The sequence below is a fragment of the Dromaius novaehollandiae genome, chromosome W (genome assembly GCF_036370855.1).
Source record: "Dromaius novaehollandiae isolate bDroNov1 chromosome W, bDroNov1.hap1, whole genome shotgun sequence".
In the NCBI taxonomy this organism is placed as follows: Eukaryota; Metazoa; Chordata; class Aves; order Casuariiformes; family Dromaiidae; genus Dromaius; species Dromaius novaehollandiae.
Window position 1 is genome coordinate 44538461 of NC_088130.1, and position 26968 is coordinate 44565428.

The following is a 26968-nucleotide window of genomic DNA, read 5'->3' on the forward strand; positions in this document are numbered from 1 at the left end:
TATAGACTGCGAAATCGCCAGGAAAACTAGGAAGTAAAAAACGTGCTGTACTCTTGTACAGGGCTGCCCACGCTAGACTTGCATTACCTTCTACGCTGTGCCCAGACAAGGTCTTCGACCAGACCACCACCCACCCCACCAGTGCAGTCGTGTAAAGACAAACATAACCACCCAACGTTTGGATCAAAGGCAGACGCCAGGGTAAGGCCGCTCAAAGATTTTGAACGCTTTCAGCCCTGAGATGGTTTCACGCGTGCTTTGACACCTCATTTCTCCTTAGCGGTGTCCAGACATCACCCAGAAGCACTCAGCTCCCACGGAAGGCAACTGCCGCCCTGGGACAGGGCCTCACGGGGACCTCGGGGGCAACCAGCTACGCGTTTACGAGTTTTACTCGAAAGCTGCTCCCTTCCGCTCCCACCCCTCGTGGCTGTTCCCATCGGCGGCGCCTCCCGCCCGCCTCAGCGGCTACTGCTACTACAAGTACGAGACGTGTCTGCAGCGGGCCCCGCCCCTCCCGCAGGCCCCTCCCCTCCCATCAGGCCACGCCCCCACCGGGTCGCTCAGGCGTCGCCTAGCAACCACGGCAGGAGCCAGGCGCCTGCGCGCTCCGCTCCCCGCCGCGACGTCACTTCCTGCTACCGCGGGCCCCTTCCGGGTTGCGCCACTTTCCCGCCCGGCGGGCCGGTGGTGGTCCGCGGCGGGGGCTGCTGCTGCTGCGGCGCCGCGGGGACAAGCTCGCGCGCGGCGCGGCGGGGGGCGGGGCGCGAGGCCGCCGCCGCCGTTGCTGCTGCCCTCGCGCCCGGCCGGGACGCCATGGCCGGGGCCGGCGGTCGAGGCCGCGGCCGCCGCTTTGTCCCGTGCGCCGGGCGGCGGCTGGGGAGCGGGCGCTGAGGAGCGGCCGGGCATGGCCTCCCCGCCCGGCGCGGAGCTGCGGGCCCTGCGCGACCAGGTGGCGGCGCTGGAGGCGGAGCTGGGCTCCTGCCGCGGGCAGCTGGAGCGGGCGCAGCGCCGGCTGCGCCGCACCGAGCGCCTCTACCGCGAGGCGCGGGACGGTGGCGAGGCGCTGAGGAGGCAGGTGGGTCCCCGGCCGCCCCCCAGCCCCGGGCCCTGGCCTGCCCTGCCCCGTCCCTCCTCCGCCGCGCTGGGCGGCACCTTCGGCCCCCGGCCCGGGGGCACCCGCCGCCCTCTGAGCCCCCCGCCGCGGTAATCCCCCCGGCCCGGCCGTGCCCCCTGCCGCGGCCCCTTACCCCCCCGGCGGTGGGGCGGGCCGTCCCCCAGGTGCCCTTGTCGGGGGGCCGCGCCCCTGGGCCGGGGGCAGCGCTAGCGCCTCACGTTTGGCAGTAGCAGCCCGGACTGGCAGGTGTGCGCGACGGGGAGGAGGGTGAAGCCTTCAGAGCCACGAGGTTGGCGTCTCGGGACAAGTGAGGTTAGCAGAAGGAAAGTAGCTCAAGACACGAGGAGAGGTAAAGGAAGAGCAGAAGAACCGCCCCACGGATACTCGTGGTAAAGTAGGGAAGCTTCATGATTTTTGTTTGTTTTAGGTCTTGTCAAAACTCTTGCCACGTGGTTTGAATATCACAGTTCATCACTGCGTAGCAGTGGTTATTGCTTGAACTTCAACTTTGCAATTTGGCTATTTTAAAGATAACTTGGTTTAGGTTTTCTCCCAAATGTTTGCCTTTAATTAAAGTAATTGCCTTTACGCATTGTAAGTAGAAATTATGTTTTTTCATTATGATAAACCATTCATGTGGAAAATTTTCTCCTGCAAAACAGAGATCAATTGGAATAGCTATGATGCAATTATTTCTTGTCTGAATTGTGGAAAATAAAATAGGGTGGGATATTTTTCGCTGACACAGACCACTAGAACATTCTTTTGTGTTCTGTAACGTGCTGTTTTTCTTGCAGGTTGATGAGCTCACTAAGGAAGTTCATAATAGGAAGAGGAAGGAGAAAGATATATCTAGTGTAGAAGTACAGACAGACGACTATGCTGCATGGTCACAAACAGGTAGAGGACAGTAATTGCTTAAACAAATAGCTAGGACAGTGACATTAACTGATTTTTTTTTTTTAATATAAAATACTTTTCAATTCAGTATCCTTAGCTGCATCAAACTCAGTAACCTCATACAGTCTTTCAGACCGTTTCCTGTTTACCCAAGCCATATGTTTTAGAACTTCTGTCATACCAAATACTGATGTACTGTTATGTGAGTAGCTGTTGTGTTTGTTCTGCCAACAGTGTAGTTTAGGTTTTGTCTTTTCTTTGAGGCCTCTGTTCTTTCGCTATCTATGCTTATGTGTGATCCCTGCATACTTTGGAAAGGTGTTTTCAGACTAACTTTTGCTGATGAAATTTTTGCATTTTACTGACTGCCTTCGATTTGGCATGTGTTGAACTGAAACTTAGGCTTCTGAAAGAAATTTGAGAAGTGTGTGGAAAACATGATAAACTAGCATGGACTGTAGCAGAATTCATGCCATAGTAATCTGATAGCATTCTTTGATGCACAGTCTGAGTTTCTTTTTTTCTTTGATAGGAATTCATAATTTTAATTTGTTTGCTCTTCCAGTTCAGTCTTTTGTCTATTTCTCTTATTCTGTCTCACTCGAAGGCTGTAATTTTCCAGGATTGTGACACTTTCATATGACAGTTTCTTGCAACAGTTTCTTTACTTCTTTGTATAGTGTCCTAGTGCAGTGGAATTCTGTTCTGTAAATATTAGTTCTTAAGTTTTTCAGGAGAGAGGGGAAAAAAAAAGGAATTACATATGTCTGTTTTACCAATTTTTGAAATACATTAAAGCAAGACTTGGTTTGTTCAGTGAAAGTAAAATAAATACAAATTGGTGATGCTATCTAGTAATTGATTTGGGTTAAACTACTTATATGCATACATTTTGGGATTAAGTTTTAGGATCCTTTAATTGTCTTCTGTAAAATACTGCTTTGCTAATTTTTGTAATGTCAACTTTTTCCTGCAGATTATTACTACTATGAAAATTATTACAACACTGACACTCAAGATTGTGCCTCTGAACTATCAGTGCAGTACAATCATGGGACTGAAGGCACTGAGCATAATTTGACAGAAGAATCGCAGGCAGCTGGTAATATTCCTTTAGAGGTGGATAGCACTGAAGTTGCTGAATGTGGAAAAGAGGAAAACTTCATTCAGAATTCACAGGTCATAGAACTATTTGGGGTTTTACAAATTTTGAAGTCACTACTTTATTAATATTTCTCACTTAATATATGTGCTTTTGGTTTTGATGTCATTGTATGGAAATGATTTTTTTGTGATGGTCTGATGCTGATACTAACAATTGCAGATAAGCATCTTCCTTTGTGCTTTGGAACTCAGGATTTTTTTCTGGTATGTTCTGAGTGTAAGATTAGTTCTAGAATTGTAAAAATGTGTGCGTGTTCCAAAGTATATTTTCATTATATTTTGTCAATACCAAATACTGACATTGTGCTTTTAAATAAATGTAGAAAAGAGTAGTTGTCTGAGGATGTGTGGTTTAAGAAGGCTGTGGGGCAACATTTGCCCGTGCTAAAGACTGCAGAGTTTGGGGAGGCAGTGACAAAAAAAAAAAACCCTTGTATTTTCGTTCCTTCAGCCTCTCCGTTTTTGACTATGGCGTTTTAGCAGCAATGAAGTTAAAACAATGACATCCACATGTATGGAATAAAATTCGTTTCCTTTCTGTTAAGCGTATTTTAAAGAAAGTGTTCATAAATGTTAACAAGCATTCTATAGAGGTTTTAATATGTTGGTAGTTATATTCAATCCATTAATTTTCCATCAGTAGCCACAGTTACATGTAGAGTTGCATGAATAACTTGCCTCTAATTCAAGTTTATATGCTCAAATCTGTAACATGTTCATTAGTCTCTAAGCTGTTGGTAAAAACACTTTTCATCTAGTATGTGGATGAATTTTTGTATGATTTAGATAGCATTAAAACTTAGTAATGTATAAGCATTCTCAGTGTTCCTAAGAAATGTAGATTATATACTACTGGATTGGAAGCACTGAAAGCATGGCATCTTTTTATCAACAGATTGTTTAATATGGTCATGCTGACTCTTGTTTTCTTATGTTTTGTTTTTGTTTGTTTCCACTGATATAAAGGGGCAACATATAAGGAGAAGGTAATTGGTTTTCTGCTATTCAGCCTTCTTCTTAGATCATCTCAGTCACTTAGCTTTTTTTGCAATTTAGCTTGTAGCAACTGAAATGGAATTGAGAGCACAAATTTATTTTAGAAATGTAATATACAGTGTTTAGTTTTGATATGAATTACTTTTGAAAATGAAAGGCATAGGATGACGTCTTGGTCTCACTGAAATCAGTGAGAGTTTATCAGCAAATTACAGCTAGAGTTAACCTTCCTTCTAATATTCCCTGAAACAATCTAAATCCATACAGCACTAATTTGTTCTATTTAAAATGGAACATTCTAAAACAGAACATTGATTAAACCTTTTTATATTTCCTTTGTGGAAGAAAATTTAATTTCTTTCTTTTTGGTCTTAGGAAGCAGAAGATACTTCAGTACCAGAAGGTTCATTGGCAGAGAGCTTGAGAGCTGCTGCAGAAGCTGCTGTTTCACAAACTGGATTTATTTATGATGAAAATACAGGATTGTATTATGACCATAGCACTGGATTTTACTATAATTCGGTAAATATCTTGTTCAAAATCCATAGCATTTTTCCTCTATTGCAAAAGTCAAATTAATAAAAATTGATGTGAATGGAGAAGATCCAAGCTGATTTTGTCATTTGAAGAGTATCCTAATGAAGGCTAGTAATAATGAAAGCTTGTTAATTAGAGTTACTAAATTATTTAGGTCAAATTAAAAATGCTGAACTAAGAAATAAATGTAGGCTTTCATCCAGTTCTTTGTGATGTCTCCTAGATTTTTAACTTAGCATTCTTGTAGAAAAATTAAGTAATGTACTGCAGAAATTTTATAATATAAAGCTTCTCTGTAGTGCTTTCAAAACTAAGAGCTCGAGCTAAAAAGATGCGACTAATTTTGAACAAGACAAATGGCTGAACCAGTGTCAATGACTTCTCCACAGTGAAAAACATGTCAAGAGAAAATACAAGGAATGGGTAATTTAGATGAGTACTATTACCAACTAGCTGCTTGTTTTAGGAAAGAAAATATCTACAAAAATAAAGATGTCAGTGGATCCATATTCCGTAATGATTAATTTCTGCAATGCATTTTTTGTAAGACAGCAATTTGTTTTCTTTTTGGCCTATGAACTGTGTGTGTATGTGTATATGAGTGTAGAGATATACATATGTATCTATATAATTAGAGATATAGATATACATACGTTTTCACAAAACCAGGTGGATCTACTCTGCTGAAAAAGAAAACTTGTATGTTTGCAGTACTACATACAACTCAAAAAAACATACATATCTGCAGTGCTTCCAAAAGAAGTCAGGTAGGCTAAAAGTCAAGAACATTCTCACATGACTTCGAAGCATTACTACTTCGTCTCTATCCCCCCTACATGGTGTTTCAAAGGGAATGCTTAGTCTGCCCTGAATAGCCACAAGTTTTGGGGTCTAAAGTTGATGTCAGTTGACGTCATTTGCGTAGGAGCCACCTGCAACTATAAGTGTGCTCGTTACCTGATCTAAGAGAATAGGAGGAATTGTTTTGCTTGCAAGGATGTTTCTGTACTTTGATTTTTGTTACTTATTTTTTAAAGTCCTGAAAACGATATCAGAAGCGATGATATTGTTTGTGGATGTAGTTAGGTATATAAATGTGTGACTGGAGTTAAACATTTCAGCTTATGATACAATTACACAAAAGAATAAGTTTTTTTTTTTTTTTTCAGTGCCCGTTCTGAATTACGGGAAATATTCTTTAGTACCTCAATTATTTCTTAAAACTTCATGTGTGGTTAACTGGGTGTTTCATTAAACTATTTGTTTAGCATTGTATTTATGAAATAATGATAGCGTTGTGCTTTGTTTTTCTTCTAAAGGAAAATCAACTGTATTATGATCCAGCAACCGGAATTTATTACTATTGCGATGTGGAAAGTGGCCGATATCAGTTTCATTCACGAGTGGATTTGCAGTCTTATCAGGCTTCTGGTACTCAGCATGCCAAGGATAAAAAAGTGAAAAAGAAGAGAAAAGATCCAGAGTGGATTACCTCAAATGAGTATAAGGTAACTGTAGAATTGAAAGATATGAAATGCAGAACCTGTTTTTTCATGATGCAAATTAAGCTTTATTGGGGTTTTTGTTGTTTTGGATTTTCTTTTAGTGGATATATGTTTATGTTCTGAAGGATTCAAATGTCTTTGAAATATATATAGAACAGGCTTCTGAAAGGTAGCTAAAATCAAACCCTAACACAAAAGCATTAAAATAACTTTCCCATTGAATGATTAAGGATAGAACTTTAGACTTGGCTTCTGTTACTTTTTCAGTATTTTATTTAAAATACAACTGCATAGATCTTTACATTGGCTTGTTAATGAAACTCTAATAGGTAAACACATTGGGGTGAATTATGCTAGTACGTGGACTTAAATTTTAAATATAACTGGTTTTGTGTCAGCAACTCAGTGTTACCTTACTGTCTTGGGTTTTTTTAATGTTTGTTTAATACAAAAACTTAGGGGTCTTTTTTTTTTTTTTAAAAAAACAACTTTGTGATTCTGTATTTCAAAGCTCATTCCATTGATGTTTTACTGTATCTTTTCCATCATTGGGATTGATGAAATGTGTATGAAGTTTTAATTCCTTTCATATTACGCTCTTCTACTGATATTTTATTTAAGACATTGTTGTCCATAGTAACTGTACATCTTTACAAATAAATATCCACTGTAATTAATTTGTATTTTAAGTAATGAAAAATAACATCTTCCTATATGTTGTCTTCTGATTGCTAAGAGCATACCATATATTACATAATCAGTGAGTGCCTTGAAAAATATTGCTCACTCCTAAACATCAGAATTTCTATTGTCGCACACCTATTAAGATTCAAGATGCTTTTTTTTTTTTTTTTTTTTTGATGAACATTATTACCAATGTTGAATCAAATTCATCTGGTGCTCTTCTGCAAATCTGCTTTATTACTTAAGATTTAATTGAATGTATTGGCTTCTTTAGTTTGCAAGGGCTCCTTAGCTTGCATTTCTAAAGCTGCTTGGTTAACTGTTGCATAATTTCACTATATAAGCCTCAGCCAAGCTGACTGGTTGAAATCTGAAATGGTTATGTTAGTGTACAGGTATTCCTACTCAGTAGTTGCATATCATCGGTGTGGTGTTCAAAAAAATTTGTGTAGAGAGTTAGGCCTTCTGAAAAATTTAAAAAATTGAAACTTTATATTAAGAACTGGTGAAGAAAGATTATGTGGATAGAGGTAATTGTTCATTAAATCCATAATGAATCAGTTTGTGACTGATATGGGAATTTCTGCTCTGAGATCACTTGAAGTGGACCATTCGCTTTTGAAAGCTTGAGGTGGATACTCGGCAACAACTGAGTGCAACAATCCTTTAGACTTGTGCGAGGGAGCTAATGAAGCTAAAGCTAGGGGTTTTACCAGCATTTATGTTCTGTATCTAGTGTCTGCTGTGAGCAAGTATTGAATTATTCTGCCACTCTAAAAAGGCATCGCAAATACAGAATTTAATTCATTTTCTGTCAGGCTACAAAATGGGAAAGTTGTATGAACAAGCCTTTGTCTTATGGTGCAAATAGTAAGCCATTTAAATTTAGTTCTGTGATGAACTGTTACATGTTGACCTAAATCTAAAAGCATATTTAGAAAAGTTCTGTGGCATTGCTTTGACCTAGCAATTAACGTTGGGTGCTTTCTGGAATCCTGTCACCTTCCACTTACATTGTCTGATTATACTGCAAATAGTTACTCCTCCTGAGCTCATTTTATATTAATAAAACATTCTTATGCAAATGGTCTTGTTAGCAAGTTAGCTCTTTCACATGAAGTTCGCACTATCACAAGGTAGGAGGTAAACATCCACTTTTTACGATGTGTTTTATTGTTGGTGAATCGAGTACTTTGTTTTATTAATTAATTTTTTTGACCAGCAAGATAACAGGAAAAGCAATCAAAATAAAATTTGTGGTGCACAGATTTGTGCATCTGTAAACAGTAAACGAATGATGGTGTCATATTAAGAAACAAGGCCGTCTTCAGTTTGGGGGGGAAAAAAAGAAAATGAAATTCAAAACAATTACTCTTCACTTTGAAACTTGAAAAGAATAGAAGGCCTTTCTGTCAGTGCACTTTTATGTAAATGTACTGTTAGATTCAGAAAGAAACAAAGCACCTTACTGTTGCATCTTACAATTGGATGAAAACACCTTATTCTCAGAGTTTTTATCATTAAGAAATGCATTTGTTAGTTTAAAAACAAGTTACAGTAGAGTAGAAGTTAAGATGGTGCCCTTATGTGAAGGATTTTTCAGTTATAAAACTGAAAAATAGTTTTAGGTGCACAATGCATTTATAGATGTATGGTATTTCTTGGCAATATTGTTGTTGTCCAGTTCTGTCTGGTATTGTTAAAGGTGTTAATTAGTTCATATTAGTTATTGTATCACTTAAATGTATCCAGAGACAAAAATGAAAAAGTTTTTTCAGTAATATTTTATGGTCGAAGTATTATATTTTGAAATGCTTTTCTGCATACCTATGCCCAGCCTCTCTCTTTTACTTTCAGTCCATCTTCCATGCTTGAAATATAAAGTTAAAATATAAGCTATCCCTGAATATTGATTGATTCATTAAAGTTGCTACAGTTATTTTGAAAATTAAGTATTTCATTATTGTTTTTCCCAGTGGATTACTTATTTTAAAGTGCACTTTTAACCTGAAAAGTGACTCCAAACTGTAGTTGCTTTCTTGACCAAAGTAAGTTTTACTTCTTCCTACCTTTACTGGCTGTAGAAAAGGAAGTAAAGTTGAGAATGATGTGGGATTTTTTTGGCCTGTGTACTGCCAACAGGGGTGAATAAAGCAATACTAAAATCTAATTCTGGGAATATGTCAGAACCCTGAACTTTATTATTCCGGGATGAAAACTGGCAGGTTTATAGGAGTACATATCCTAAGTGGAGAAAAACTTAAATATAGAACCTCAAGTACATGAACATTTGTTAAACTGGTTTTCTTTCCCTTTCAACTAAGAGATTACAGTATTACAAGTAAACAAGTATTGATATATATTCAGAATTATTTAAGAGTTGTCAAAAACAGAAAATAAGGAAATTCAGAATGTGAGTGGGTTTTTTTTTACAGCAGATATATAAACATACACAATACTAGTATCTGTACAGTTTTTAGAAAAAAATCTGCTTTTGAAAGACTTGTTCTATTTAAACCAAAGTTAATCACTTTTTAATCTAAAAAAGACAATAATGGACCAGTCTCTGTTAATCTTCTGTTTCTGGTCAGCTGTTTTTTTGTTGTTTGTTGTTTGTTTTTTATATTTTATTTAGCTTGCAGCCGTTGTGAAGAATTTTGTGTGCTTAGCTATTTTACGTACGCTATTTCTTTTAACAGTAGCATGTTGGGATACTTAATGCTACAGAAATAGCAAATGTTTTCCCCAGGAATAAATAAGTGTTCTTAAAAAGGCAATATAAATCCGAAAGTCCAAAAAGTAAAATGTAACCTGTTGAAATCATAATATAGTTTTAACAAGCTGAATTGTCAAACAAGAAAGAGCTAGTGAGCTTCTGCCAGAGTGAATGTACTTTTAACTGCAAAAAATAATGGAGGGGAAGTTGCTTGTTTAATAGCTCCTAAAGAATTTTCCTAATTTATAAGAAAGCTTTCCTTAAAGACAGATTCTTTTCAGTTACCAAAATTTTGTATTACAAATAGCTTTATTTTGAATTGTGAAACTAAGCATGTTGCCCACATACTTGCTTTAAGTAGAGAATGAGTCTGTAATTGGTAGGATGTAAAATTAGATAGCCTACATTCAACTCACTTAAGGGGGATTAGTTGGATACTTTGGAATTTTTAGTTCTGTTCCAATTTCTTTTTGTAGTGGTAGGTCAAAATTTTTTGAAGAGAATTATTAAAATTATCTGCTGCAAGAGGAGAACTTTTAAATATGTTAACTTGAAAAAGTTACGGGAAAAAAAGGGGGGAGGGGACTTTAAAAAAAAAAAAAAAAAAGTGACTACACAACATGGCATAAATAATAATACAATCCCTGGACTCATAACTAGATTCAGGGTTTTCATTCAGGTTGAAGAAAAGTCTGTGTGCAAGGATGATGATTATTTAGTTCTAATTGCATGAATGGGACCTTGAGAAATACACAGCAAAATTGATATATGGGACTTTCAGAAATATATAGCAAAATTGTTGTGTCAAAGCCTACTGGCTACATCAATGACACTTTTTTTCCATAAATGAATTTTACAAGTCTATGTGAACAGTATTTTAAAATATTGTCTAATAAACTTTATTCCAATGTTCTTCTGGAAGTTCACTTCTGCTGTCATCTTTTCCGTTGTAGATGCATCCTAGGTACCTCTCTAAGAGAGACTAGGCTTTTGTAGTAGTATTTTCCCATGGAACTCTCGAAGCAGTGATTCTTTTTTTTTAATTATTATTTTTAATCATGTGTAGTTTACTTTTTGCTGATATTCATCCCATCTTTAGGTACGTCAGTTGACAGAAACCATGGCTAATCTGAAGATTTCTTCTTTTGGATTGGCAGCTTCTGGTGAAGGTAGAGTTGAGACACCAAACACATTAGTCTGTGGATGTTTACCTTTAACCTTGATTATATTTACTTAAAAAAAAAAAAAATAGTACCTGGTAGTTAATGTTTAGATACCTATTTACATAGAAGAGTTACTAAACTTTTTGCTGGTTTTTGGTTGAAATCAGTTCATCTGAGTAGTTTCAGATATATTTGAAATAATGTATGAGTAAAACATCTGAAGAAAACTTTGATGGCACTCTGTAATATTTGGGAAAAGGTATATTTAGCTTATTGTAGTAATATCGAGTGTCTTGACTGATCACTTTACATGCTCTTTAGATGAGGCAAATTTGTGCTTGTATTTTGGTACTGCCTGCCGGTTGATAAAATGGCTTCTTTATGGGAAGACTGGTTTTACTCTATTATAGGTTTTAATCGGGTTTTTTGCATTAGAAATTCCAGTATTGTGTAGGCTGGAAGACTAACTGGAGTGCTTGTAAAATAGTGCTGTCAAACAAGTGAAAGACCCATTTGAAACTTAGAAAGTGTTTGTTTAGTAACATACTTAGTTTCAGACTAATATTTCAAATTGAGAAATTCAGTGCTAAAGATTTAACATTTGGCCCTTTCAATGAGAGTGTTAAGTACCAATGTTGTATTCAATTAAATCATCTGCTGAACTTCCAGCAAAATCAAGAAGCAACAGACTTGACATTTCTGAAGAGTTGCTTATATATAGATTTAGTGTAAATTCAGTTGACTAGATAACAATATAGTTGCATCAGTGCATTTGCTGGAACTGAGCCAATTATGCTGATAATTTTAAAGTTCTAATGTGTAGACATGCTAAGAGTTGCATGAAAATGTGTGTAGATCAGGCGTGATACAGAAAAACAAACATGAAGGTGTTCTGAAAGAATGTTTGGGTTTTACTCTGCTGCAGAAAAGCAAGACATTAACAAAATTCAAAATATTTTAAGCATTTTTAAAACACTTCAGTTATGATTATTCATGTATATATTTAAGTAGGGCAATCTGCACTTCAGAAGGTCTTTGAGTACTTCGTGACCTATTCTTTGTAAAGCAAAACCATCAATTCCTGTCATATGACAATGATTTGTAATTCTTAAAAGATCTGCACTTTATGGGATACATAAAAATGACATGCTGGTCACAAACCTCACAGAATCGTAACATAATTGAGGTTGGAAGGGACCTCAGGAGAACTGTCTAGGCCAGCCCCCTTGCTCAAAGCAGAGTTGACTAGAGCAAGTTAGTCGGAACATTGTCCAGTCAGGTTTTGAGCATCTCTGAGGATGGAGACTCCACAGTCTGTCTGGGCAGCCTGTTGTACAACCACCCTCACAGTAAAGAAGTGTTTTATTATGTTCAAGTGGAATTTCCTGTGTTTCAATTTGTGCCCATTGCCTCTCATCCTGTCACTGGGCACTGCTAGGAGGAATCTGGTCCCATCCTTTTTACACCCTCCCCTCAGGTATTTAAACATACTGTTAAGACACAACCACCACACCAGAGCCTCCTCTTCTCCAGGCTAAACAATCTCAGCTCTCTCAACCTTTCTTTCTCATATGAGAAATGATCCAGTCTCTTAATCATTGTTATGGCCTCTTTGCTGGACTTACTCCAGTAAATCCACATCTCTCTTGAAGAACTGGATGCAGCACTCCAGGTATGTCTCGCTAGTACTGAGTAGTGAGGAAGGATCATCTCCCTTGACCTGCTGGCAACGCTTTCCCTAATGTGGTCCAGGATGCTGTTGGCCACCTTTGCTGCAAGGGCACATTGCTGGCCCATGTTCAACTTGTCAACCAGGAGCCCAGGACACTTTCTGCCAAACTGCTCTCCAGCCATGTGGCCTGCAGCCCGCAATGGTGCATGGGGCGATTCCTCCCCAGATTTCACTTGCATCTTTGGCTGTGTCTTTGCCAGGAATGTAGAACCGTAAATTGACTCCATCCTGCAGTTAAGAAATAGTTTATTGTAGAACAGATTCATCTCTCCTTTCAACTTTACTCATGCTTTGTTAGCGAAAAGCCAGAGATTGTGTGGCGATACCCAGTAGAAACAAAGTTATCCAAAGCTGAACCAGGCAGAGGTGAACTCTGCCCAACATAAGGCTATTGGGGTGGGCCTACTAACCCTTTAGATATATTAGGTAAAACAACATACAAAGAAAAGTATGTGCCTAGTATTATGGTGTAATAAGAACATGAATGTAAAAGAGCATGGACTTGTGTAGTTTTCATGATGTGTCATGAGCTTGGGAAGAAGAGTTAAATATCCTCACACTGGAAAAAAGTGTATTGCTATTATTTCTTAGATCATTCAGGGTTATATTCACTGCATATTTTGTTTACTTCTGGTTCCTTTTTCTAAGCAGTGACAGTACAGAGGGACGTTATTAGCTGCTTTTTGCATAGTTAGATGCACATGCATGCTGTGTAAGTTCTGCACTGGTACTGCAAGTCATATATAATGAAAAAGGGCTCCTTCAGCACGAGTAAAGACCCCCTCAAATGCTTTGAGAATACATTTAGCATCCACAGGCTTAACATTTAGAGAGCATCAAGGTGTGCATTTTAATAGAGGTTTGTGAAAATGTAAAGGGCTCAAAATCCGTATTCTTTGGGAAAATAATACTAAAATTTCAGTCTTGTGCAAGGATTTCTAAACATTTGTTGTATCTAGAACATTTCAGGCCCTTACCTAAAAGTATAAAGATGATAACTTCCCCCCAGAGCAACTTTGTTTTTGAGATCCCAAACTTGCAAAGGAGTCTTTTATTGTAAATCCTTGCCAGAAACAAGCTTCTACGCTTGACTTAAGCGGAACAAAGCATATTGATGCTTTGTGGCATCAAGGCTAGGCTGATGGGTTCAAGGAATCTGCATCCTGGTGATTCAAGTGTTTAAACAAGAGCTGTATTATGCATCTGTTCAGCTAATTCATCATGTGTGTTTCACTTAATTTCAGTGAACAATACTGTCCTAAGTTTGTTCTAGTTGATCTCAATAGGGAAATAGTGGGCCCAGAATTGTAGCAACTCTGACATTGTTCGTATTGGTTTGAATACAACTATCTATGCTTACTATTAAAACTTCAGTAAGTTTTTCTTGCCCTAATTAAATGGGCAAATAGCAAGTCAGTACAAGAGTTGATGACTCTTTTTCTTTTATACAGATGTACTGAGTTATTTTGACTTGTTTCCTTGAGGTGTGTAAGGATACAGTTTCTTCAGAAGATGAGGAATGTGAAGGTTACCTTTCAGCACTTCATAAATAAGAGAACTATTTAGTTCATTTGCTTTCTTAAGAGTTGATTATACTAAAATCCAAAACAAATTTTGTTATTTAATGGTCATATTGGCAGAATGATGTATAGTCTTTGATCCATTTACAAGAAAATTTTTTTTAAATTGCTGCTTTCATCCCAGAACGAAAAGAGTATTGCCTGTTTTTTTTAGTAGCCAGGCCCTGAAACAATTGACACACTTTTATTTTGTAACTTAAAATGCCTGAAGTGTTCCCAAAAATCAGTATCACCTGACCCACTGTGGAGAAAGAGCTGAGTGACTGGAGCATTATGTTTGGGTGTCAGTCATCTGCTGTTTTGCCACAATCATGTGATTTGAGCAGACCCCTTAGATTCTCTGGCTTCAGACTGGATTAATAACACCTCTGTAGCTCACAATATTACACAGAGAAATACATCCAGGACTGTAGAGCACCTTGGTATGACTAGTATGGACCTGAAGTTCATACCAAATAATAGATACAGACAAAAAAGTACACTGGAAAAGATCACTGGTAAAAGCTATAATCTGGTTTGTCAGAAAGGCTTCCAGTGGGATATTATTTATCTGACATGAATGAACTGTGCAGTCTTACTCTTGGCCAGGTTACTACATCATTTACTTAAAATAAAAACATAGGTGGTAGGCTTATGTTCCTGTCTATTTGTAGTTACAATACTTGTAGTGTTCAGGGAGGAGGGCTACTGATGGTAGAGAAACCCTAAACAAACCTGAGTGACTCAGGTTGATAGTTCTTCAGTTAAAGCATCATCAGGCCTTTCAATATTTGCTGATTATTAATGAGAATCTGCTGTCCTATTCAAAATGTTTCAGAAGCATGGTGTAAGGTGCCATCCAATAGCTTGACTACAGAGCTGAGAGGAATTTTTGTGTTTGTCTTAAAGCTGTGCCACGGATAAGCTTTCACAGTTTTGGTCAAATTCACCATTTATATCGATAAAACAAGAATGCTTTAATTTCCACAGGGTTGATAGTCATATCAATTAATGTATCTTAAATTGTAAAATGTTCTACACTTGATTGAGGGAAAAAAAGGGATGCTTTTTGTCATACCTGCTATTTATTGTTTATCTGCAATTCAGGACAATTGAATGTATTCATTCTGAATTAAAGATGGCAAATAATAAAATTTGGGTTTTTTTATTTAACTTTTAAAGTAATTTCGTTCCTCTTTAAGAAGATTGTCAGGGTTAGTCAATTGAGAGCTACGTTTTCGAGGTATTCTGGAAAAATTGACTGAGGTCTTTTGAAGAGATTTTCAGTTCAAGGAGTCTTGATTTCCCCCCCCCCCCCCCCCCGTCCCCGTCCCCCCACCCTCATCCCTGCTCGTGCAATTAAGTGGTGATGGAAGAACCTACAATAAACCAATCAGTGTGGTGTTACAGTGGAAAAAATATCTCAATGGTTTTGTTAAAGTTGCAGTTTTGAAAAGAGGAAGATTAGGTCATTAGACAAGCATTGGTGGGCATTCCAGGTGTTTGGGACCATATGGAAAAAAATGAGAAGACAAAAACAGGAGGAAGATATGAAGATCAACCAAAGATGTTTAAAATGAGTTTCAAGAATTAAGAAAGGGACAAAAGTAGGAGTCATAAAAGCAAAACTGGAAAATATTCAAGATGCTGTTGTACAAGTTTGAAAGTAAGGACAAGGATCTTGAATTTGTGTGAGAAAATAGGAGTAAGTAAAGGTTAGAAGAGAAGAGTACAGTCACTGTTTCTCAAATAGAAGATGATCTTAGTCATGCCTAATAGCATGTGGAAAAGGTTTCTACTGAAATAAGTCCATTGTCTGCATGCACTAAACGTTCTTGAATTCTGAAGTCGTTTCCTAACTGTTCCTAGTGAAAATAATTGCTAGTGAAGGTTTTAATTTCAGGCTAGTAGTAGAGTCTAGAATAACTCAATCTGTAAAGAATGTAACATTCTTCAAGTTTGATTTCTATAAATCTTCTCCAGGATTTGGACACAGAAGAGCAGAAATCTGCTAACAGTCTGAATTGCTTTTCCACTACTGAGCAAGTAAGTTCTACTGAAGAAGAAGAATCTCCAAATGTGAGAAAGAAGACTAAAATGGACACAAACATACGAAACAGTATAGCAGCCAAAGAATCAGTTTCTACAGACAATATAAATTCACATTCAAGGAAAAGTACACCAGATACTGCAGCATATACAGATGACAGTAAAACTATAGATACAGAAAGTGAGCCAGAAGAAGGTGAAATTATGGATTCTGAGTGTGAAGAGTATAGCAGTGAGGAGGAAGTGACAAGTGAAGAAACTGCTGATTCAGAAGTCTCAGAAAATGAAGGTGAATTGTGGCTTTTATGTACAATATTGTATTTTTTCAGGAGCCCATTAATAAGAAAATGATTTGGATATTTAAAAGTAAAATAAAAGTGTCTGACTTGAGATATTTTGGGTTAAGCGCTGCTGTATATATTACTAATGTTTGCTTTCATTCTCTCCCCTTTTACTGTAGTCAGAACTAAGCAGTAATGTTTTTCAAAGCTGTTACAGGTATATAACTGTGCTTATGTAGAAATCTAGGTGATAGAATAAGGTTTGTTCAGGTTAGTGACTAGAGAAGTGAAAGTCTATTGCTGAAATAGAGATTCTAGTACAGTCCTTATGGTAATTCTGTGGATTAAGTCTTCAAATAATATATAGTATTTCTAATGCTTTTGATGAATACTCATGTGTAATTCAATGTAAGAGTGAAATTCACCGTGGTGAAAAGGTGAATGTGAAATACTCTGTACTACCCAAAATCTTATTTTCTGTGTATTTCGGTGGCAGTGTGTAAGAAGTGAATATAGAAAGGAAACTGTATACTTTTCTTGTATCAAAGAAAGTGTTACCATAGGTCCTCAAGACCTCCTCAAGAATTGGATAGTCTCACAAAAAGACTAACCTGTGGAAAAGGGACCATGCATATGCAAAGGATATTCCAGATCACAGAATGAAATACAAGCTATAGAAGTCTTCACTGCAGCCTGTTTCCTGGTCACAGTTTACAGTTGCAGTTTCTTTCTTTTATTATTTCACTTACTCATCTACTCTGAGTGATTAATACCATTCAAAATGTGCTTGCTACACTCAGACTTTTAGATTAATTTTTCTTCTTTCACTATTTTTCTAATTATCAACTCTGCAACAATGCCAGAGTAATAGAAACTGGAGACAGTTTCTCTTCCCTCAATACTTTGTGAGCTGGTCTCTTCCCAACTTGCCCTATCCGTTCCTATATCAGCTTATTGGAGGCTGTTTCTGCAAGTGTCCATCCAGGAACAAAATTCATACAGCTGTTAAAATGAAACTAACACATACTGAGGCAAAGAGCATGTGCATCTGTAATCTCATCTATTATCTCTCCTTATCTGTATTGGTGCTCAGTGCTAATAAAACAGTAAAAATGCAATATTTGCCGTAGAAATAATGAAGTATACAGGTTTATATGCATTGGGCTTATGATTTGGTGAACAAAAAGGTGTTGGCAGTGCTCAGAGTAAAATTGTATTGAACCAGGCAGTGTCCCTCATCAGTTATAACTAATGGGCCATAAATTTATAGTGTATTAGTTAATTCTGTGGATTTATTTATTTTATTGCTGTAAAAATACATGTCTGTACATGTAAATCAGAAGTAGGAAAACTTTTCTAACTGATAATTTAGTATGGAAGCAGAAAGCCTTTGAAACAGTAGTTACATCAAAGTTTTCTCTCAGATGTGCTTATATGTTTCCTTTCTTGAAAGATTTTTGCCAGATTACTTCAAATAATTGTTATTCAAGTTTTATGGCCAAATGTATACCAATTGCTTGAAAATTACGGACTATAGGAGTAAAATTGTGATTTGTTGGTAGCAATGATTTTTTTTTGTTGTTGTTATTATAGATGAAGAAAAAATTTGGCCTCCTTGTATCAGAGTAATTGTAATAAGATCACCAGTACTACAGACTGGATCACTTTATATTATCACAGCTGTGAAACCTGCTACAATTGGAAGGTAAAACTGAATGGAATTTATTATATATATCTCAAGTTATCGCAGGCTTTGAAAGTTATATAAGCTGCTCAGTGTTGTTCATCCCTACTGTTCAGGCTTGTTCTAGCCTGCAGCAGTTGTGAGGTACTGTGATTAGCCCACAGTAAGAGGTTTAAGTCAAATCATATAACATCATGTCTGCTATCCTAACAGCACATGCATATGCAGTTAATATAGCTCAGCAAGCTATGAAAATTAGGTAGTGGGAACTACCAAACTGTAGTGGATCGTTTGCGTAAGGCTTAATGGCAGCGTAGTTGCAAGTAATTTTTTGAAAACCATTGTTTCTTAGACAGTGAATAATTTCTGGGCCACTGAGTGAATTTTTCAGAAATGAGAGAATACATTTCAGAAATTCAGGATCTCAAGGAAGCATAGCAGGTATCTTTGCAAACCTGGACTCATCACACATACAAATTCCAGTAGGGTCAATTCATCACTTTGAAATAGTAAGTTTAGTTTTGTGGTAGCCTGTATGCATTTTTTGTTCTGTTTTATTTTTTTTAATCATCTTGTTTGTTCATTGTGGATATTAAAGAACTGCTGAATTTAGTGATGCATTAAGGCTTCTTCAGTGTTTACTGAAATCATCACCTCTTTTCAGTTGCTTTTGGTTGGTGCTGTTAGATGCCTTTTTGCTCTTACAGCTGGCGCTTCCTAGGTCCATCTGTTGGAAGTTTAATAGATGACAATGCTTGCAATTTGCATATAGGTCTTCTAACAACTGCATTCTTTCCTCATTGTCTGGTATAAGAAACTAAGACGCTAATCCCTTCCTCTTCCCTCCCACTGCGGTAGCTTTGACTGATAAATCTATACAGATTACTCTTTCATTGCTTGTATTACCTGCCTAATGCTACCAAGAATTGAACTCTGTCCTCAAAGGCTGATGTTAAGATGCACTGAAAAGCATGGATGATGCAGAGTTCACAGGCTGTTATTTATAGGACTTGTATGAGATTAAGAGTTCAGGTAGGAATATCAGATTTCTGGACAAACTTTTAAAGATACAGCTTTATCATGTGTACATTGCCAGCTGTTTAAATTATAGTTTATAGATAGATGAAGGCATATGAAGCAATTCTCTACATCATAGATTGCAGCACAGTACTTTTATGTCTGTAAAGCTCCCTGATAGCTCGAAGGGAAACACCTTTTGTAAGCCATTATAAGAAATATTTGTATTTGTCATGATTTATGTCAACTTGCCTTTCCAGAGAAAAAGATGTTGGGCATACACTTCAGATTCCTGAAGTTGGAGTCAGTAAGGTAACTCTTGCTTTTGTCTGATAGAATGTAGATGAATATACGGATGAAGCTTTAGATTTTATGGCTTAAATTTTATCAAATCTAATGTTAATTTTTTTTTTTTAAGTAGTTCTGGAGTGAGATGTGATTTCATATACTTCTGTGAAGGTAGCAAAACATGCAGTGTTTTGCTGAAGGGGACCTTGATGCAAACAGCAGTGTGACTTCAATGTCACACTTGCTTGAAGATTGAACAGGTTGAATTCAAACTCTAGGAAAGCTAAACATTTTTTTTTAAGCTGGAGTTTATCTGCAGTAAATAATTACACTCTGAATCTTGAATTTCTTAGTTAATGAACTTGAAAATGTATTATTTTTCTTGGGGTACTGATGGTATGATAAAATAATCATGTTGGCTATAGAACTTTTTTTATCATAAAGTAGTCCAGTCCTTGCAGTTGAGTTTACATCAACACGCTTTATCTTATTTTTCTTCAAGATAATAGTATAAAAAGTCATGTACAGGGAGTTTGAAAATATAATAGAATTCTTTTTAGTGACAGATAATAATGGACAGATATATCTTTTTCTAGTTAAGAAGGGATTAAAAATAAATTGTATGCTCTGTTTTGCTAAGTACTTAAGCACAGACCGTTAAGATAACAAAGACGTGTGATTTAAACAAAAAAGTTGATTAAAAACTGCATATGCAAGTATCTGGAATACACTTTACTGAGTTTTTGGTAGATGATAGTTCTGATTAATCAAGCATGTACCGTATTTATATTAAAGAATTTCCAGTGAAAATCTTTCCTGTACATTAATGAGTTTTTCAGAGATGTATTTTTAAATCGGGCATATGAAACAGCCAAAGAGTTTTTATTTTCCTGCAATGTTACCATTTTTCTCTATTATTTCTTAGTTTAGATAACAACATTCACCAATACTTTGGGCACCTGAATTGCTTTAAAATACTTTTCATTCAAATAATTCACTGTCTACAAGTGCCTACATTAGAAGTTATTTCACTTTGCAGATGAAGGTTCAAAGGCAGGAAGTTAAATGACACATCTATGTATAGAAATATAAAATGTTCATATCAACTTGTTTTCCTTCCTGTTCATAGCTGATAGATGTGGACCATTCTGGCATTTGCTTTACATAAAGTAACACCCTACAGATATAGCATCTTTAGAAGAAGTTTGGGTTTATCATATTCAGTGAAACAGAGGTAGAAATTAAATTCTCTCAAGTGATCTAGTCCAGCTTTTGACCGTTATAGGCATATTCCCATTGTAAATTTGTGGTATCCAATCTATAAAACACTTTTTAAAATTCCTGAATGTGGCAACTGTTCTTGCTCAAAGTTAAGGAGGGAATTAGTTTTAAATGAGAATTTTCTCCCCACGTTGACTGCTATTTTTTCTCCACTATGGCAAAAGGAATTTTTGTTTGTCATATTTAAAACTATCACTGTTCTTAGACTGTTGTCTTTTAGTGGGAGCCTTAATGGGCTACAGAAGTTAATATTTTGTTTTGCTTATTGGCAATTTTTGTAGGTAATATATGTTTGTCAGTAGGTCTGTATGTTATAAGACAAGTAGTTTGGCATGGAATTCTGTCTTCTCTGCTCTATCTGCGCTTAGTGCAAAAAAGTTTTAATTAGGTTGTTAGTCTCAATGTCAGAAAGGCAATAAGAGGAACAGCAGTTGATGGACAGGAACTGTTGTGTTCTGGGTGTTAAGGTACACATCTTAGTACATCTGCTTCAGCTATGAAGGCTCATGTAACGTGAATCTATAGAATGAGATCAGATTTAAAAAAAAAATTGCAGATCTTCATGTATCCATTGAATGTATGCCACAAGCACAGGAAAAAGTTAAAATGCTGTTAAAATCCTTCATTTCCTTCTCTTGCAGTCCTTGAGGTAAAACACACCACACTGGAAGTGTATACTTTTTCAATATTGAATCCCTTTTAATAAAATCAGCTTATAGTCCCCATAATTATACTAGTAATAAAATACCTTAGTTCATGTTGTTGCAGCCCATTCATTTACATCTCAAATGGCTGAGGCCATAAAGCATGGCATAATGTGGCTATTAACGTAGAGTACCAGAACCACTCTGTTAAAAGGTCCCTAAAATACCTTCTGAAATCTTACTTTAAAATGGTATGTAAACTCTGAAATATTTACTTAATGAAAACATTACACTTAGATTCTTGTATTTATTAGTTCCATGCAGAAGTATATTTTGACCACGATTTGCAAAATTATGTTCTTGTGGATCAAGGGAGTCAGAATGGAACAGTTGTTAACGGAAATCAGATTCTCCAGGTGAGTACTTAAGTTGTAATGCTTATGTATGTTAGAGAAAAGTGGAGTCATGGCCATTTTAAATACATTATGATAAATCACTAACAACAGGTTTCTTTCATACATTAATCACTTCTTCAGTTCCCTTCTGTTTTTAGGACCAAATGTAGCACTTCGGAATGGATTTTTCCTAATTTATAATATAAAATAAACAATTACAGTAGCTAGACTGAAATGCCCACTTGAAGTTTTTGCCTGGATTCCTGAGGCCAAACTGAATCATTAAAGTATTAGCCGTATTCATGTAATAGAGTTTTTGCCCTTCGTTAGTAACTGATAAACATGGCTGCCAAAATTTTCTTTTGCTGTACTGTAGCCCAAAACAAAATGTGATCCCTACATCTTGGAGCATGGAGATGAAGTGAAGATTGGTGAAACTGTACTTTCTTTTCACATACATCCTGGCAGTGATACTTGTGATGGTTGTGAACCAGGACAAGTCAGAGCACATCTTCGCCTGGATAGGAAAAAGGAATCATCTGGTTAGTCACGTTACCACTAGATATATTTTGACAATAGTTCTTTATTGACATAATTACTTCAGACGGTTTTAATCTTGCAATTTTCTTGTCAACTGGGAATAGGTCTGCAATGCATGATGAAGTGTTTTCTTTTGGTATATATGTCTGTGTAATAATGTTAGAACAAAATTTCTGTCCCTCTTAATGTTTAAAAATATTGTTTCATTATTGTTTAATTAAATTCAGTCCTGTGTTCTTCCTTTTAGTTTGCCCAGCACTTAGCAAAGAAGAGAGAGAGTTAGTCAGAAGAAAAGCATTAAAACAAATACGGGTAAAATATGGTTTACAGGTGAGTTTACAGTGAATGTTGATTAAGCGTTTGAAGTCTACACCCACTCTGATTCCTGTTTTAAGCCATGGACTTGAGTGAATTAGCAGATTTTTCAAAAAGCTTGAGCCTGGTGGTTTAATGCGCACTTGTCGCTTGTATACTAACTAAACTAGTCATTTATAAACACCTAAAGAGAGAGATGATGATAACAGGACATGGAAGATCTGTTAAAATTTTAAGAAAAGATCATCTGTTTCAGTGTATACAAGATTCTCATCCTTTTGCTGTTAATATTTCTTTGGACATTGTATTTTTCTTTCTGCAATGAATGCACTGCAACTTAGTGCAAACTTTATTTGGAAAGGAAAAAAATGATGGAAGAGAGCTTTTGTTTTTGCCATAAAAGAATGCCAACATGAATGTACAGGCAATACAGTGTGCAAGTATGCAAGTTACTTGTGTTTTAGAGATGATTTTTTTTTTAGCTGCAGAGTTGCATCTAGCAGTCGTAATAATTATTCATGAAGAAAAAGCCATCATTTTTCTCAAATTCTTCAGCTACTGAAATCACATTGATACAAAATGCATGAAGTGCTTTAGTTCTGTCACCTATTCTGAAGAAACAGGTGCTGAGAGACAGGCAATGTGTTAAAAGTCTCGTGGAATTTTCAGTGGCTTATCAATATGATTTTGTGCTTAATATGAGGAGATTTTTTCTTCATACAAAGAGAAGATTCAAGAGAATCTATTAATTTATAGTCTGAAATTGATGAATTTGGCAATATTACATTATTATGTGATGATGGCAATAACAAACTACTGAATGAGAACTCTGTAGTGTTTTGGTACAATATTTAGAATTAATAAAATAGGATGAAGCTGCTTCACTTATGGGGGAGGAAGGAATCAAGTTATCATAAAAGAGACCTTAAAGCCAGCCATCTTTGCCCTGATGGAATTTCTTCTGTTCATAAAGAACACAGAGTATGAAGACAACAAAGCAGTGAAGAATCCAAAGTACAAAGACAGAGCAGGAAAACGCAGAGAGACTATTGGAAGTGAAGGAACTTTCCAGAGAGATGACACTCCAGCTTCTGTCCATATGTAAGTATGTAAAAATCTTCTGTGTCCTTTGATGGTGAATCTTTAAAAATGGTGTACAGTAAGTATTAATGGATAGTTTGTTACATTGTGAATTATATGAGCATAATGAGTTAGTAGAACTGAAAGATAGTAAGTTGTTGTTCTTGTTTTCCAATTCAGATACTATTATTAACTCCACATCTTCCATACAGAACTTCTAACTTGACATGAGGAGTGCTTAAGATGACTTTCTTATCAACTCAAAAAATAAGGAACTCGACACATGCAGCGCTGGCATCTGCAACAACCTCAGTTTCTATTTTTCTGTCTAGTCCCAGTAACACTACACATGCAAACTCTTCATCTGAATAGTTCTTCATTTCCAATATCCAGCCTATCACAGGAGTTGAATTTACACACCTCTTATTGGAAACTTACTTTAATATTCCTGTTTAACTATTCCTTTGCATCTGTACTTTTTTTAAGGAACGTGGACTTGTAGATCTAACTAATTTGTAAATTAGTAAAAATGAGGATTAGGATGCTTTAGTGGTGAGGTACTTACTGCCTTTTCACTGTGCAGTGGATTCCCACCCACCCACACTGTATTTTGTAATTCCTAAAGTAACCAGGTAGTTCAGCATGGTTTTAAGAAGTCAGTAAAAAAAAGTCTTGGAATAGCGGACCAAAGTACTAAAGATCTGCATGGGGAACTTGCAGCAGGTGGCACTATGGTCTTCTGGATAGTTCTTGATGCAAGTAGGAACAGCAGAGCCGTAGTTGGTTGCTGATTTTTAGCACAGTGGATGCATGTGCATTTCTCTTGTTTTATATTTGAAAACAGTATATGCTTTGTATTAACTCTTGCTTATCAGTTATCTTAAACTTTCTTTAAAGTGAAATCAGCAACAGCAACAAAGGACATAAAATGTTGGAGAAAATGGGATGGAAGAAAGGGGAAGGCCTGGGCAAGGATGGTGGTGGTATGAAGGATCCGGTAGGTCTGGTTTTTGCTTGGAACACAAAAACTGAAATGCGTTTGAGATGAGTGATGTCCTATTGCAAACCATGATTCACTTCAGAATCATCAGTAGGAAGGAATAATCTCAGTAGTACTGACTAATCTCAAATCATTCTTAACTTCAGTTAGATTTTGTGAAGGTTTTCAATGATTACATCACTCCAGTGGAAAATGCCAGTAATGTTTTTGTTATAAAACCAAGCAAGGGAAGACAGACAGCTTCTAGCCATGTGAATAATCTTGTGTTTGAATACAAAGTCTGGAGGAAGACTGAAATCGCTTTAAGTGATGTGAATTCATTTTAAAATGGGCCATAGTAAAACCCTTCACTTTCAGAGAAGGATGTAGCACAAAATTCAAACTAGTTGACAAGCGATGAGAGAGAGAAGCTGTCTATAAGTCACTTATAGCCTCCAAGGTCTAGGCTGCTGTGGCAGTCATCTTAGCCCCTTTTGTGTCACGAGAGCCATGTGTTGTATTTTGGCAGTTGCGCTACTCAGAGCCATGCTTTGCTTTGTGTTGCCAAACTGTGCCCCTCGCTGGGCTTATATGCTATTTACTGCACTCAATGAGGAGTATTTCACGGGTTAGTAAGTGGTAGATGACATCATTCAGCACTTCAAATTGCAATTTTAAAGATGGTAAGTGGTTCAACAGTGGTTAAAACAAGTGATTGTTTAAATAGTACTTCAGATGTCAGTCCATGATCTGGGTTTATTACCATTAGAACCTTAAACATAAGTGTTTGGGAAGGGGGATTAGTATTATAAAACATGATTTAAAGTATTTAAAACATCTAACTTAGTTACAGCAATTTTTAATGTATTTGACAGATCCACCTTCAGTTACATAAGATGCATGCAGGTTTGGGTACAAGTAGACCAGCCTCAATTGAAGATGTTCAGATCATCCAGAGCAAGAATAAAAAGAACTGGGATAAAGCAAGAGAAAGGTTTGCTGAAAACTTCCAAGAGGCTAAAACACAAAAGGATACACCTAAGGTTACACCTTGGGTTAGAGGGACTGCAGAATAAAAGTGACTGGTCCCACAGCAGGGTAATTCCTGTGTGTAAATAGTTGGGAGAGAATTTATTTTTATTCTTTTTTTTTTCTTTTGCTAAAGCCGAAGTTTGGTGATATGTGACATACCGTTGTGAAAAAACTCTTCAGGATTAACTCTAGTATGTTCATTGGTTTTCTGTAGTCTTCACGCTTTTATAAAATCACATTTTTAACAAGAAATGAATGAAATTTAGAGGGATATTCAAATGTAAGTACCAGAGAGTGATACTATTACGAGCAGGAATTTTCTTCAATTGTGTTTTTAGCACATTACTTCATGGAAAGTCAAACAAAACATCTGTTACATTTAAACTTAAAAAGAATACCCTTAACTTTGGAGCAGTGGTTTGAAAGCAATCTGAAGCAAAAAAAACCCAAAAACCTCACCCAAAGCTGACTTACGGAATAGCGCAAGAGCCTCATACTGCCTCTTCGTGTGTGTGGAATGCTGAACAAGAACACACCAGTAACAGTCAAATGCTTCAGCCTGCCTTCAGAGAAAACAAATTTGGTATTTCTGATGATCTATCACTAGTGTTTATAGTAACAAATACTGTACTCCATGAAGTAAATTACCAGCACTGGTGAAGAAAAATGTTCAGAGGACAGCTTGTAGCAAAATTTCTTCTGTGAAGAACCTGCTTGAGACTTGTTTAGTAAATTTGCATCGTACCTTTAAGAGGAGGTATGTTGAGAGAACTGCTGTCTGTGTGCATTATTTATTGATTTCTTGTTCTGATGCATCCATTGCTGGCAATGGAGTTTATGCCAGGAAAAAAGAACCAACCAACCAGATTTTCAGTGGGAAAGGATTGCCAAACTGAAGCTAAAAGCTTGGTATTTATTCAATGTGCCTAAACAGAATAAATTATTATCAATTTAAGCAGTGTGCTTCTTGATACTATCTTGTGCATATGCTGGATATGAGTGTTCTTGTAAAATAAGAAAACTTAATCCAGTTTTAGTCAAGTTACAATTCTGATACTTGTCAAAGTAAACAGTAGTCTGACCATCCTACTGTATCATGCAGGCAACTGTCAACTAGTTCTTAGTGAAACTGAGACAGGTTGCTAGGTGTTTATCTTAATATCTTCAGATTCATATACTGTAAAGAGAAATATTCAAGCTATGCTGTTTAAATCATGAGAGCACACTTTTTTTTTTAACAACCTGAAGTACACCTTACTTCAGCAGTGTACAGCTGGAGGTGTGGCAGGGAGTGGTCTGAATGCCTGCAG

General features: G+C 36.8%; 1 protein-coding gene across 1 annotated transcript; it reads left to right on the forward strand.

Moving 5' to 3' along the window:
- Window positions 1-625: 625 nt before the first annotated feature.
- On the forward strand, window positions 626-26613 carry LOC112987030 (angiogenic factor with G patch and FHA domains 1). The gene is made up of 14 exons (XM_026106685.2): window positions 626-1078; window positions 1915-2017; window positions 2994-3196; window positions 4553-4699; window positions 6034-6222; window positions 16057-16411; window positions 17997-18108; window positions 19365-19416; window positions 21632-21733; window positions 22089-22254; window positions 22500-22582; window positions 23541-23668; window positions 24545-24644; window positions 25502-26613. Exons 1-14 carry the CDS (start codon window positions 908-910, stop codon window positions 25700-25702), a joined length of 2112 nt encoding a protein of 703 aa, XP_025962470.2. The 5' UTR covers window positions 626-907; the 3' UTR covers window positions 25703-26613.
- The last annotated feature ends 355 nt before the right edge of the window (window positions 26614-26968 follow it).